Genomic DNA, 14,133 nt, shown 5'->3' with positions numbered 1-14,133 from the left:
AGTTTCATCCCAATCAGTAGCCGATACCCACTCTCCCATGAGAAATCTATTCCTTTTCCCAAACAAATCATCGGGGGGGGGGGGGGGGTGGGGGGGGGGTGGGCAAGTGTCTGTGTGGCAGATAGTTTAGTGAAACACCTCCCGCGGTATGATGTTATGACCAAGGTCCTGACAGTTTACTGTGTTTGAACCTCATTGCATTGTGGGAAATAACTGCTGTTTCCAACAGACATCACCTGGTAGGACTAAAGATGTTGATACATTTCAGATTGTAAAACAGAGAGAGGAAAGATTTTACAATGGGGAAACGCGGACTACATTTCTAAATTAATATTGCAAAAATATAAGCCATTTTAATCATTGTTATTTTCACTCTAGTTCCTCTTTAAAGCGAAATGAAACCCAAAATTTCTTATTTGCTCTAATAGATTATTTACAGCATATTTTATGCAACCAGCATTTTTTTTTTTTTACTAGAACAGCATTCAAAGGGTTATACACAGGGTTACACAAATGGTTCAGTGCAGAGAAATCTGGACGCATCCGAAGTTGTAGATAATGTTATCTTGTGTTTAATTGTATCAAGTGAGGAATGTAAATAAACACTTCTACACTGTCAGGTCCCCTGAACAAAGTCAGGCAATTTAGAAAGCATTTCTACTTGTTAGAACATGAATAAAGCAGTTATAAATAAAATGGAAATTCAGCTCTCAGAGTAAAAATAGGTGTACTTTGGGATCGTATCATTTCTAAATGAATACTAATACTTATGCAAAGCAAATATGATAACTGTATGGCCTATAAAAAAAGTAGGAAAACATGTTTTTATTGATTATTATGTCAGGGTTTTATACCTCTTTAAGTTGCTTATATACAGTTAAGTAATGGTGTACAGAGGACTTCAGAGGATCATTGTCTGGCATGACCATCAGGGCAATGGTCACCTGGCCGGCATGGATTCAGGAGAGTAATCATCGTAGCTTTTCATGAAAGGAGATGATGAGCAGATCAGATAACTAATCTGCACAAAAGCTTATTGTCTGATTCAGCAGGATAGGAAATGCTCAAGTCGGCACGATTAATTCATAAGACTAACGTAATGGCAGAAGCTTGACTTCTACAATGAAGCCGCCCGAGCTTGCATCGACGTTACAATGTTGTGGGAACTGGGCATATGGCTTCAGAGGGACCGCATTGCCAAATTAGATTAGATGACGGATCAGCAAGGGGCTGGCCAGAAATGTCCTGCATCCCATGAGGGGACCATTAACTGATTACTAGCAAAACCGATGCTAAGCCCATAAATAAGCAAACGTCAGGTAACAGCAAACCTATATTTTCATAAGCTAATTATTTGTGCTGGGAGGTGGGCTGGGTTCAGTGTTATGCCATATTATATTTCTGTCCAACTTAAAGAGGAACTGTAGTGAAAATAACAGGAATACAATTGCTTATTGTTTTACACTATTCATTTATAGATGATTTAAGGGGGCCATACACTGAGCCGATTAGCAGCCGATTGATCAAAAGCGATCGATCGCAAATCGATTGACCAATCAATCGATTTGCGGCCGATTTCGATCGATCTGACATGTTGGAAAATTTAAGAAGATCTGTTGAGATTGCTTATCATTTTGCATTGGACCTAATGGAAATCTGATGGGAAAATAAATGCCATCAGATCGAATTTCTATAGATTTCATACTGAAATCTATTGGAAATCTGTTCCTAGTAAAAAATGTTCCTAAACACATCAGATAGATCAGAAATCTATCTGATGATCTATCTGCTGCTAATCTAACGAGTGTATGGCCACCTTTAGTCAGTGTTTGCCCATTTTAAAATCTTTCCTCTCCCTGACTTACATTCATCACTGGTGGTGACATCATTAGTTCTGCCAGGTGATCTGTACAGAATGTTCGTTACGGAGAGTTCTAAAATCTGTAATTTCCCACAATGCAAGGAGGTTCACAGACCAGAAACTGTCAGGACCATGGTCATGACATCACACTGCGGGAAGGGTTCCACCACAATATCAGCCATACACACCTCTCTGATCATCTATTTGAGAAAAGGTAAACATTTCTCATGAAAAGGCTTGGTGTACAGAGGAGCCAGAGTAAAATAAAAACGTTTAAAAACCGTCTAAAAGAGGGGGGATGTTCAGGTGGACTTACCTCCCTCAAATATATAAAACTCAATTGAGTCACAATATATCAATACAAAAATATTTTATTGAACTCCACTTAGTGCAACGCGTTTCGCAGGTGTGGTCCTGCTTCATCAGGCAAACAGGAGTATAACTCAATGGGTCTAAATGCAGACAGAGGCGCTCACTTCTGCATCTAGAGCTATTGGCGTCAATTCACCAGAGAGGATTTACTAAGAGAAAAAAGGTAGGTAGTTTATCTCATGAGGTATTTTAACACTCTGGAGTCAATTCACCAGTGTGAGAGGACAGAGAGAAAAGTGTTCGATAGCAGGGGATAATGGAGAGATATGCATGAGGAAAGTGTGAGAAAGCAGAGAGAGTTAGGTAATCGGTATTAATGATTTACATGGGATACTTTTCCTCTCTGTAAGCTTGAAAGTGAAGCATTGTGGGTAGGAAGTGGAGTTTTACCACTACCTGACCAGAGTATCCCCGCCTTTTACTGCCGGATCATATCATAAATCATATCACGAGTGAGTCTGAACTTCTTCACCACCTCTGTCTCAGTAAAATTATCAAGAACTGTTCTCTCACGAAAAATACGAGGGGCGATTAAACAGACCCTTGTCCTGCGCCTTCGTCTCCTCATAATAGAAGCAAGCTCTAAGGCCTAGTGCACACCAGAGCGGTTTGGCTGCGTTTTGCGATCCGCTTGCGGCTGCGGATACGCTTGGGTAATGTATTTCAATGGGCTGGTGCACACCAGAGCGGGAGGCGTTTTGCAGAAACGCATACTCCCGGGCTGCTGCAGATTTTGGATTGCGGAGGCGTTTCTGCCTCAATGTTAAGTATAGGAAAAATGCAAACCGCTCTGAAAAACGGCACTTCAGAGCAGTTTGCCAGGCGGTTTTTTTTTACAGTAGCTGTTCAGTAACACCTTATTTGTAACAATACATGAAATCTACTACACCAAAAACGCTTCACAAAACCGCAAAATGCTAGCTGAAACGCTACAGAAAAATAAGAAAAAGCGTTTCAAAATCTGCTAGCATTTTGCGGATCTGCTAACGGTTTTTGGTGTGCACCAGGCCTAACAGAGTAAGCTCAAAAGGCTCCATCTTCCACAGCAGCAGCTGCTGTGTGAAAAACCACGATATCTCCAGGTTCATTCAGGGGATAAAGAGATGAAAAAATAATGAATGGCCACACCCCCTTTCTTCCCTGGTGAATTGTGATTTGGAGAAAAACTAACTACTAATTATCACTTATTTATCTCATACTTATCTCACATTTATCTCTTGCATTTCTCTCTGTCGATATTTTCCCCTATACTTCTGGAGAATTGCTATTTGGAGATATCACAGGAGGTAAATTACCTCCCAAGAGATAAATAGGTTGGTAACCTCTGGTGAATTGAGGCCAATTGAGTTATACTCTTGTTTGCCTGATGAAGCAGGACCACACCTGCAAAACGCGTTGCACTAAGTGGAGTTCAATAAAATATTTTTGTATTGATATATTGTGACTCAATTGAGTTTTATATATTTGAGGGAGGTAAGTCCACCTGAACATCCCCCTCTTTTAGACGGTTTTTAAACATTTTTATTCTACTCTGGCGCCCCTGTACACCAAGCCTTGCTGAAATCTTGATTCCACCCTCGGTGGAGGGGTGCTACCCTGTTTCCTATCTACAGAGAGCGACATCTTGGGGTCAGGTTCTAATACTCCCGACCTGCACTTGAAGTGGTTGCCTATAAGTAACCCACGTTTGTGAGTAAATCTAAATATTTTGCTTTTAACCACAACCAACTTAACAATACTACACCATATCGGGCTCTCGATTTCTCTTTGTTCTTCCAAGCACATTTCTCATGAAAAGGGGGGTATCAGCTACTGATTGGGATGAAGTTTAATCCTGGGTTAAAGTTCCTCTTGAAAGAGCAACTAACTACATACACATCATCCTTAGAAACATACAATAAACAACTCTGTTTTAAAGGACCACTATTGCAGGGAATGTGAAAAACCAAGACACACATGTGCACGTTATTTAAAATGCCAGAGTAAACTGCAATGTCACTGTAACTTACAGTAGGTATTTTTAATCTGACAGCCCTGAACTACTGACTTGGAGATTTTGGACTAGAAGACCTCTTAAAGTACATCTGATATCAGAGGTATATGGAGGCTGCCATATTTATTTTCTTTTAACCCCCTTGGCGGTATGAAAAATACCGCCAGGGGGCAGCGCAGCAGTTTTTTTTAAATTATTTTTTTTTTAAATCATGTAGCGAGCCGAGGGCTCGCTACATGATAGCCGCTGCTCAGCGGCATCCCCCCAGCCCCGCCGATCGCCTCCGACGATAGGCGATCAGGAAATCCCGTTCAAAGAACGGGATTTCCTGGAGGGCTTCCCCCGTCGCTATGGCGACGGGGTGGAATGACGTCACCGACGTCGGGACGTCATTGGGAGACCCGATCCACCCCTTGGCGCTGCCTGGCACTGATTGGCCAGGCAGCGCAGGGGTCTGGGGGGGGCGCGCGCCACACCGGATAGTGGCGATCGGGCGCGCGGCGGCGGCGATCGGGGTGCTGGCGCAGCTAGCAAAGTGCTAGCTGCGTCCGGCAAAAAAAAAATTATGTAAATCGGCCCAGCAGGGCCTGAGCGGCACCCTCCGGCGGCTTACCCCGTGTCACACACGGGGTTACCGCTAAGGAGGTTAAACAATAACAGTTGCCTGGCAGCCCTGCTGATCCTCTGCCTCTAATACTTTTAGCCACACACCTTGAACAAGCATCCAGATCAGATGTTTCCGACTGAAATCTGACTACATTTGCCGCATGCTTGTTTCAGGGGTGTGATTCGGACTCTGCTGTAGCCAAAGAGATCAGCAGGATGCCAGGCAACTGGTATTGTTTAAAAGGAAATAAATATGGCAGCCTCCATATTCCGCTCAATTCAAGTATGCTTTACAGGGGGATTGTCAAACTTTCCTTTATTTAAAGAACTCCCTGGAAAGGGGACCTGTATAAAGATGCTACCATCCCCCTCGCCTACTCATGGCAAATAGATTCTGAGAATCTCCCATGAGAGATGGACTAGTCCAAAACCTGTGGGTAAGAGGTGCAGGGCTGTCAAATTAATAGTACCTACTGTAAGAGACGATAACATAGGAAAATACATCTACAGTACATTTTACTCAGGGAATGTGTACATATGTATTTTTTGCAGGGCTGTGGAGTCGGAGTCGAGGAGTCGAAGTCAGGGCAATTTTGGGCACACGGAGTCGGAGTTGGAGTCGCAGATTTCATAAACAGAGGAGACAGATGATTTTTCTACAAAATTCACAGCCCTGTTAAGTATTAGACTAAGCAGTCGGAGTCCAGGAGTCGGTGCCATTTTGGGTACCCGGAGTCGGTCGTGGTTTCATAAACTGAGGAGTCGGAAGATTTTTGTACCGACTCGACAGCTCTGATTTTTTTTTTTGTGATAGGGTCTCTTAAGAGAATATTTTATGATGTAGGGTATATTTCTTCTATATCATCAGCATCATCTTTGTAGTGCAAGCTGACTCTGGAGTCTCCCAGAGCATAAATATTCAAACAATAAAACCTTCAAACCACGGTTATCAGTCTACCTCTATTCTTTGTTCTACACTGTTTATGCTACCTAATGCTCTGTGTGCTCTGGGCTCTACTACCCAAAGCAGACTGAGCCATTGCACTAATACACACATACACAATAGCAACGTGTGTTACATGCAACCAATGGTGTGTCCTCAGCAGCATTTTCTTGGAATGTTAGAGGAACCATTTTACTTTGGCTGTTGTGGAAGCAGAAATTATTATTATTTTTTAGTATTTATATAGCGCCAACATGTTACGCAGAGCTGTACACAGTATACTGTATATTGTCTTGTCACTTAACTGTCCCTCGGAGGAGCTCACAATCTAATCCAGGGGTCTCAAACTCGCGGCCCACGGGCCATTTGCGGCCCTCGATACAATATTTTGTGGCCCTCGCCAGCAAAAGCTTCCTTATAGGTCGCTTCAGTGCTCCCAAGTAATCCGCCGCATCCCCGCCGCAAAATGAGGGCTACAGAGCCCCCAAATCGCCCCGGGGCAATCCGCCGGCATTTCCTGGAAGGGGCAGAGCTTTCAGCTTCAGCTCTGCCCCTCCTGACGTCAATCGCGGCACGGATCGCCGCCTCTCCCCGCCCCTCTCTGTGAAGGAAGAGTGAGAGGGGCGGGCAGAGGCGGTGATGCGCCGCAATTGACTTCAGGAGGGGCAGAGCTGAAGCTGAAAGCTCTGCCCCCTCCAGGAAATGCCGGCGGATTGCCCCTTGCGATTTGGGGGCTCTGCAGCGCTCGTTTTGCGGCGGGGACACCGCAGATTACTTGTAATGGGAGCACTGAAGCGAACTGCGATTGCTGCTGATTGTGAAATCCCTTATTGCCTCCTGCGGCCCCCAGGTAAATTGAGTTTGAGACCCCTGATCTAATCCCTACCACAGCCGTATGTCTATGTATGTATAATGTAGTGTATGTATTGTAGTTTAAGGCCAATTTTTAGGGGATGCCAATTAACTTATCTGTATGTTTTGGGATGTGTGAGGAAACCGGAGTGCCTGGAGGAAACCCAAACAGACACTGGGAGACCATAAAAACTCCTTGCAGATGTTGACTTGGCTGGGATTCGAACTGAGGACCCAGCACTGCAAGTCGAGAGTGCTAACCACTACGCCACCGTGCCGCCCACATTACAACTGCTCTGTGAGGAAGATGAGCTGTATGAGCACATGTGGTAACTGGGCGAGTCTGCAAATGAACTGCTAGACTTTGTAAAGGGAGAGTTTTGGGGTGTGCAGTTCTCCAAAATATACAGTATACCTATTGCTCTCAGGTTTGTAGGTAAATGTTTAATACTGTTAAATTACAAAATGGCTTCTATAGCAGGAATATCAATTTTCAACTAAAGTTTAGCTTTCCTGTAAAAAGCAGATGGCTACATTAGTGTGAGGACGTAAAATTCCGTGTTATTAACTTACAGGGTGTGAGCTCGATGTCTAGGGTTGTCCTCGTTTTTTGGACTTCCCCCTGCGGTGTGGTTGCGCGCAAAGTCACGGCTCCCTTCCCTGTGCAAACCTTTGCTGGATCCACATCTGGAACAAACAGAATAAGATACGCAACAACATTACCACTTTGTCTTGTGATGGTTGGTGCGCCATTTATGACGCTGCTGTAAGGAACCACAAATCCCAGCATTCCACACAAAAAAACACACGCTAGCTCAGATGAATTTTGGTGTATGAACATCAATGATGATAACATGCTTACCGGTATATCAGAATTGTTATTATGGGTATAATTATCATTATGGGCATATTGAATGATATAGAGATGCTGAATGACAAACCAAGCACTGAGAGCCCAGCTTGGCACTGCAGAGGCTGATTTAGTCTACATCCATTGCTTAACAATCAGTTGTGGGTGGAGGACGACTTGATTGATAACCAGAAATGATGAAGCCTAAAACATGAAGTTTTTCTGTGTCTGGGTCACGGACTCTAATCTCTACACAAATAAGCACACTGCTACCTGTTTCCACTGCCAAAGCCTTCCAAATAAGCACAAACACCACCGCTAGGTACTGATCTATGCTCTTCAAAACAAAGAATATCAATTATGCCCAAATATGAAAGATGATGGGAAGTAGAACAGTGCAATTACAAAACAAACATCTGTTTCTGGCATTCAGGTACTCCTATCCATTTCATAAAATAGGTGTAGCGAAGATTAAAAAAGCACAAGCATTTATACTTACCTGGGGCTTCCTGCAGCCCACTTTAGGCTGTGGACTCCCTCCCTGTCCAGTGTGGCCCTGTAAATTCCCCAGTCACGCTATACTGCGCATGCACAGTCTCAGGCATGTGCACACCCCGATCACACTCCCGTGACATGGAAGCATTCCACGCATGTGCAATTCGCTGAGACTGTAACTGCGCAGGACGCTCCCGGTTAAAGGAACGTGATAGAGAGATTGGGGACTGCACTGCGGGACAACGGAGCAGCCTGGGAGGACAATGAGGGAGCCTACAGAGGGCTGGAGGAAACCCCAAGTAGAACAACTTGTGTTTTTTAATCTCAGGTTTCCTTTAAGGAGTTATTGGCTGCAAAAGGCTTTTCATATTCTGGTTTGCCAAGATTTATTTGGAAACCCTGTGAACCTCCTATTTCCTACCTGAAAACCTAAATCAATCCATGTCTTGCACGGATGAAGGCCAATTTAGCCTGAAATAGCTGCTGTCTGCAAGTCAGATTGGTATAGCCCAGTAAAATGAATTGGTTAGAAGTGTGCTGATGCGGATTACCAGGAGCTCTGGATGTGCGCTTGGCTTTTCAGGAACATAAAGGAATGGTCTGAAGGCTAACTCACTCAGCGGAAGTGATGCACTGTGGGAGTTGCTTTTTGCTTACATAAAGCTGACAAATTATAAATACCTTCTGCTTTAACAAGACACATTTATATTCAGCATTCCTAAAGTGTCCCGCTGGCTCGTTGTGAGGCTGCCTCCCCAGAAAGATGTCAGACTGCAACTGACTGACTGACAGCTCCAGGCACTAAAGGATTTTGATAATTTGATCATTCACAGTTGTTGCACTCTATGCAGCCATCACCTGGGTGGCCCCGAATTCCATTGTATAATTCTTATGGATTTTCACATCAGTGGATCTCATTGTGCTTTTAAGTAAAGTATGGTCCAGTGTAGCCGTAGAGCAGAAATGCAGACATCAAACTAACAAATGTTGATTATGGTAATACCTTTGATTGCAAGCTTTTGAAACGTTAAGCTACTTCTTCAGGCATTATACAGAACTGGTTCTGATACAGTTCTGTATAATGCCTTAAAGTGTAACTGTCCGGCATAAAATCAAAAATCAATTCTTTATTTTTATCTGGTAACCAAATAATAAGGATGCTAACCAGGCAATCCAAAAGTTAAAATCACTATTACTTTTCTTGTTGATAAATGATCATTCGCCAGTTTACCTGACTCTTATTTGGGGCACACAAAATTTGGTATGCACAAAGGAATTTGCAGGGCATGCTGGGTTGTCTTTTTTTGCTTCTCTACTTACCCCTCAGACTTAACTAATGCAGCCTGATTGGCTGGGAACTTTTTCCTCCCTGTTGTCCCCTCCCACACCTCTGTTTCTCATGCTGAGACAATGCACTTTCTATAGTGGAGGGCGGGCAATGCATACACAATCAGGCAGAGGAGAGTAAGGGAGGAAATGACATCAGGATTGGCTTTAAATTAGCCACAGTTAAAATGGGAAATGCTAAGAAGGATTTTCTCTTTTTTTAATGAAGAAAAATCACTAAAATCAAGATGTGGACAGTGCAATACATAAGTTATGTAAGTAGAGCAAGTATTTATCTACTTATGTGTTTTTTTCCTGAGATAGTTTGGCTGACAGCTCCTCTTTAAGAAAAAAACAACGTTTCATAAGCTTGCAATAAACCAAGTACAGCAAGTCATCAAAGGTATTACCGGTATCAACGGTTGTTGGTTTAATGTCTGCATTGTGCCGTTAAAAGGTTTTTAATTTTGGCATTTTCAGCCAACAGTTGCCTTCTTTTTTAACAGATTTTGATAGATTCATGGTCATTTGGGTGCCCCCTTTAGTTGCGCCTTTCATTTTTTTAAAGCCTGTTGTGTCGTTCACATAGTTTTTATTTTTGGGAGGGGCGACCAAAATCTCCACAATAAAGTGGGGGTGATGCTGGTAGTTGGTGGCTGGAGGAAACATGAAATGAGCAGGATATGGAGGCTGACATTTAATTTTACAATGTACATTGCCTGGCTGTCTTGCTGATCCTCTGCCTCTAATACTTTTAGCCATAGAGCAATGTCGTTTAAAAAAAAAGAAAAAAAATATGACATCCTCCATATCCCTCTCGTTTCAGGTTCCCTTTAAGCAACACGGATTTGTGAGTATTCAATTATCTAATTACGCTTATTCATGGCCTATACTAAACATACTAGATTGGGTTCCCGGTGTTCCTTCCCTTTTTTGTGTTTCCTTGCCAAGTTTTAGTGTTCTACATTGCTGGCACAGGGTCGTTTTGCCATTTAGACCTCTATCCCCAATAGATCTATATTTCGTAGTCAAGTTGGATTCTTAACAGGCAATGGAATAGCTTTTGTATGGAAAGAACTTGAATATCATTGTTGACACAGCCATTGAGAGAGGAAATGACAACAAAAAGTTCACTTAAAGTTGTGCCATGAGTGGCTGTCTTTACAGGAGCTCAGAATGGTGTTTTTATTATTTTAAATGACAGAAGTTCAAATCTGTGCTCTTCCTGCTTAGTAAGCCAGCACCTATTCACTAAGGAAATCTTGGGCAAGACTCCCAAACACTGCTATTGCCTAAAGTGCGTGCCCTAGTGGCTGCAGCTCTGGCGCTTTGAGCCTGCTAGGAGAAAAGCGTGATATAAATGTTCTGTGTCTTTCTAGAATGGATTTTTCAATAGGGAAGGCCACCTACTGTACAGTTTTTAAACTTTATTATTTATTTTTTTGTAGAAGTAGTAGTGTAGAATAGTGAAAATATCTTCTGGGTTTTTGTTTCATTGGAAAGGATATATTCACAATATTTTCTGCTTCCAGTGATTATGTCATTAGGAAAGGATGTGTAAGGAATGTCAAGAAATTCGACATGTGACAAATATGACATAATAATCACTAAAAACCAAGATATTACAGGTTTCCTGTATGCATCTAAAGCTTCTGCAGAATGTTTGGAGGAAGAATGAAAGACTTAAGTATTCGCTGGTTCCTGTCTGGGTGGAGTTATCCTTTAAAACTATGCTGCTACTGTAGTAATGTCTCACAAAGACCTCTTGAGCCACATCATACAGTTCTACTTATAAGTAATGCCTATCCTAAAATTAGTAAAAGCCACCCATAGCTTGTAACAGGCTTTGTAAGGCTTAGCGACAGGATTCAATATTTTCTAGTTTAGTGGCTCATCCTTTAATAGGGATGGGGTCATGGTTTAGGGAAAGCATAAACAGCAAAAATTAACACATTTCCATTACTAACCAATGCATCCCAACATTACTTTCAGCTTTTAACTCTCTTCCTATTCATATACACCAGCAAGAAGTTGCTAGTTCCCCAGCTGTCCTATATAACTCCACATATGATTAGAGTCATTTTCAGTTACATGCCATGGTCTGCCATTTGTGAAATGGGAATATAGGTTTGGGCCTGCAGTGGCCAGATTTTCCAGTAGGGCTATGGTTTTCCAGCTAACTTGTACTGCAAACAAGAGTCCCATTGTTCAGTGTCAGGATATTAATAACCCATTTTACTCATAGTAAGACAGTTTGAAATCTTTTGTGAGACAGGAAAGGCCAACCCAGGCAGGGGTAAACTTTTTTTGGATTCATTTTACATAACTGTAGATATGGATCATGAAAATGCTTAATGGGAACCCGAGGTGAGAGGGATATGGTGGCTGACAGGTTTCCTTTAGAATCTGATGGAGCTCGTCTCAAGGATGAGTTTATTGTGCCTGCTGCCTCACTATTCCTCTTAGTAGTAAGTACGCTGTATTTTCTGGCGTATAAGACCACTTTTTAACCAAGGAAAATCTTCTCAAAAGTCGGGGGTCGTTTTATAGGGCGGGTGCTGAAACTTCCGAGCCGGACTGGAGAATCTGCATTTGCCGCATATGGTGGGGTGAGCTCAAAAAGTCTGCAGCCTCCTCCCCACCGTATGCAGTGAGCGTATGTAAGCAGCAAGGGCGGAGCTGTACAAGTATGGTAGAAGAAAATCCACTCACCAGGATTCCTGGAAAGAAGTGCCGTGCGGTGCCGATGACAAGGTGAGAAAAGAGAGGTGCTGTGCCCCCCCCAAAAAAAAAACAGAAAAAAAACCCCACCTCTTTCACCTCGTCTGGCCCGCCCTTGTATCCCATTACCATACCTCCTTCTCTGCCTCTCAGATCTCGCTCCTGAGGACTGCAGTGAAGCGGCGCAGGTGCACATGTGCAAGATCTGAGCACCAGAGAAGGAGGTAATAGTATACAAGGGTGGGCCAGATGGGTGAAAGAGGCATGTTTGGGCTACCGCTCTGATAGTCTTGGAGACAGGGATAGCTGACCAATCCAAGCAGGCTTTGTATACAACAACCAGCCAATCGCCGGTAAGGTACATCGCTTGCTGTGATTGGCTGGTTGTTGTATACTGGGTACCACAGAGTACAGCACCAGTATCTGTACCTGGGGTAGTCTTGTATGGTCAGTATATTGCAAAATTTACATTTCAACTGGAAAAGTTGGGGGTCGTCTTATACGCTGGACAATACGGCAGTATAGTTAACTCAAAAATAAAGGTTAAAAGACAAAAAACTTAATTTTAAGAGTAAGCAGCACAATTACATGGCCACTGCTGTGTAGCTGTCATCCTCTTCTACTCCAGTGGAGCAGTAATGGCTTTTGGGAAAGGGAGGTTTACCTGAATTGTCCCTCACCACTACCTCCAAACAGGATGTGGAAGGGGGCATGGATGAACCAATATCTAAACCCCCTGCGATTGGAGCAAATTGGGGGGGGGGGATTAGTTGCATTCTCCCCAGTGACTGTGAAGGCCTACAAGCCTGTTGATTACTAGGTATGGTCAATGAAATGTAAACAATTATGCAAATCTAGTATACAAATTCATGTAGCTTGAGAATGAATCAATCGAATCCCGCCAAGGTGGCATTCAGCTGGTCCATTTTCAAGCTGCATGCATTTGCATAATCCAGAATCAATTTGGGATTATTTGCATGTCATTGATCATCCCTATTAAGGACATCGAAGCAGCAACAACAGTCTCGTGACCTCACTGCTGATTAAAGTTATAAGGAATTCCTGGCTTTTTCAAGCATTTATTCTCATCTTGCTACACTGCTGGGAGCAGCAGATGGCACATTGATTCTAGAGAGGAAGGGAACTCCAAAGAGTAGCATCTGCCCTAGAAGATCTTGGAGTCCCGAGTGAGAAGTGTTTATGAACGAGGAAGGCCTTAGTAGAACATTAGAAGAGTAGAGAAGGCCATGATGGATAGATTATTCTATAAGGTCAGGAAAATAGGCATTCTGATTCAGAGTTGAATAGGAAACCTGAAGAAATTTGCAGAAATAAACACCAGAGAGTTGGGAGAAGAAATATATTTATTATTAGAAGGGCTGGAGTTAGTAGGTTATACTTTGTGGCAATAAAAAGGCAGCTGAATACAAGCAGTGCAGAAGTTAAGAAAAAAGAAAACCGGCTTTAATGCAAGAATTCCAGCCAAACCATCCACAATGAACCAGAAATGCTCCATGCATGATACATTTTCAGTTCTGTCCACACTAGTGCTAGATGCCAAAGAGAATACCACTGCCCGATAATGTAGGCATTGCTCCACCAGCAGTACTGATTACTCTCTTGGTTGGTCATTATATGAGGAGCAATTTAGTCTATGAGCAGCAACAGCCATCATTTTCTGCCAGATGTATGTTTAGGCCAAAAAGCCACAATGCCTAAAGGGCTCAAACCCACTAGCAGCCTTTTCTAAGTTCTAGTGATCTGAAAAACTCTTGCTAATGTAATGCTAGGGGGGATTTTATAAAATCACACCCATAGCATTACATTAGCAAGAGATTTTCAAATCACAAACACTCAGAAATGGCTTAGTAACATACTGCTAGTGGGTTCCAGGCCAGTGAATTACATTACCATTTGAGTGGTGTAGGTATAATTCAAGCATTGGGGACTCAGCTACATGAATACATTATCAGCTACAACCAATTGTTTTCAGCAATAGTTTTGTCATACTTTACAACAAATTTTCGCTAAGCACAAATGATCACTCAAACAAAAAACTAGTTTAAAAACACCTAACCTCCCATTTAATATTAACCTCATCTTCATGCTTTTAA

General features: G+C 42.7%; 1 protein-coding gene across 46 annotated transcripts in view; it reads right to left on the bottom strand.

Moving 5' to 3' along the window:
- The window catches only part of SORBS1 (sorbin and SH3 domain containing 1), a 351,749-nt gene that overhangs the window by 166,602 nt on the left and 171,014 nt on the right, over positions 1-14,133 (bottom strand). For all 46 annotated transcript variants that reach the window (XM_068258094.1, XM_068258093.1, XM_068258095.1 and 43 more), the window contains one exon: positions 7,201-7,314. In XM_068258094.1, coding sequence (XP_068114195.1) covers positions 7,201-7,314 — 114 coding nt within the window. The remainder of the gene's footprint in view (positions 1-7,200; positions 7,315-14,133) is intronic.

The sequence above is a fragment of the Hyperolius riggenbachi genome, chromosome 10, assembly GCF_040937935.1.
Source record: "Hyperolius riggenbachi isolate aHypRig1 chromosome 10, aHypRig1.pri, whole genome shotgun sequence".
Classification (NCBI taxonomy): Eukaryota; Metazoa; Chordata; class Amphibia; order Anura; family Hyperoliidae; genus Hyperolius; species Hyperolius riggenbachi.
Note: the sequence above shows the minus strand (reverse complement) of the source record. Positions and strands in the feature narration are given on the sequence as shown.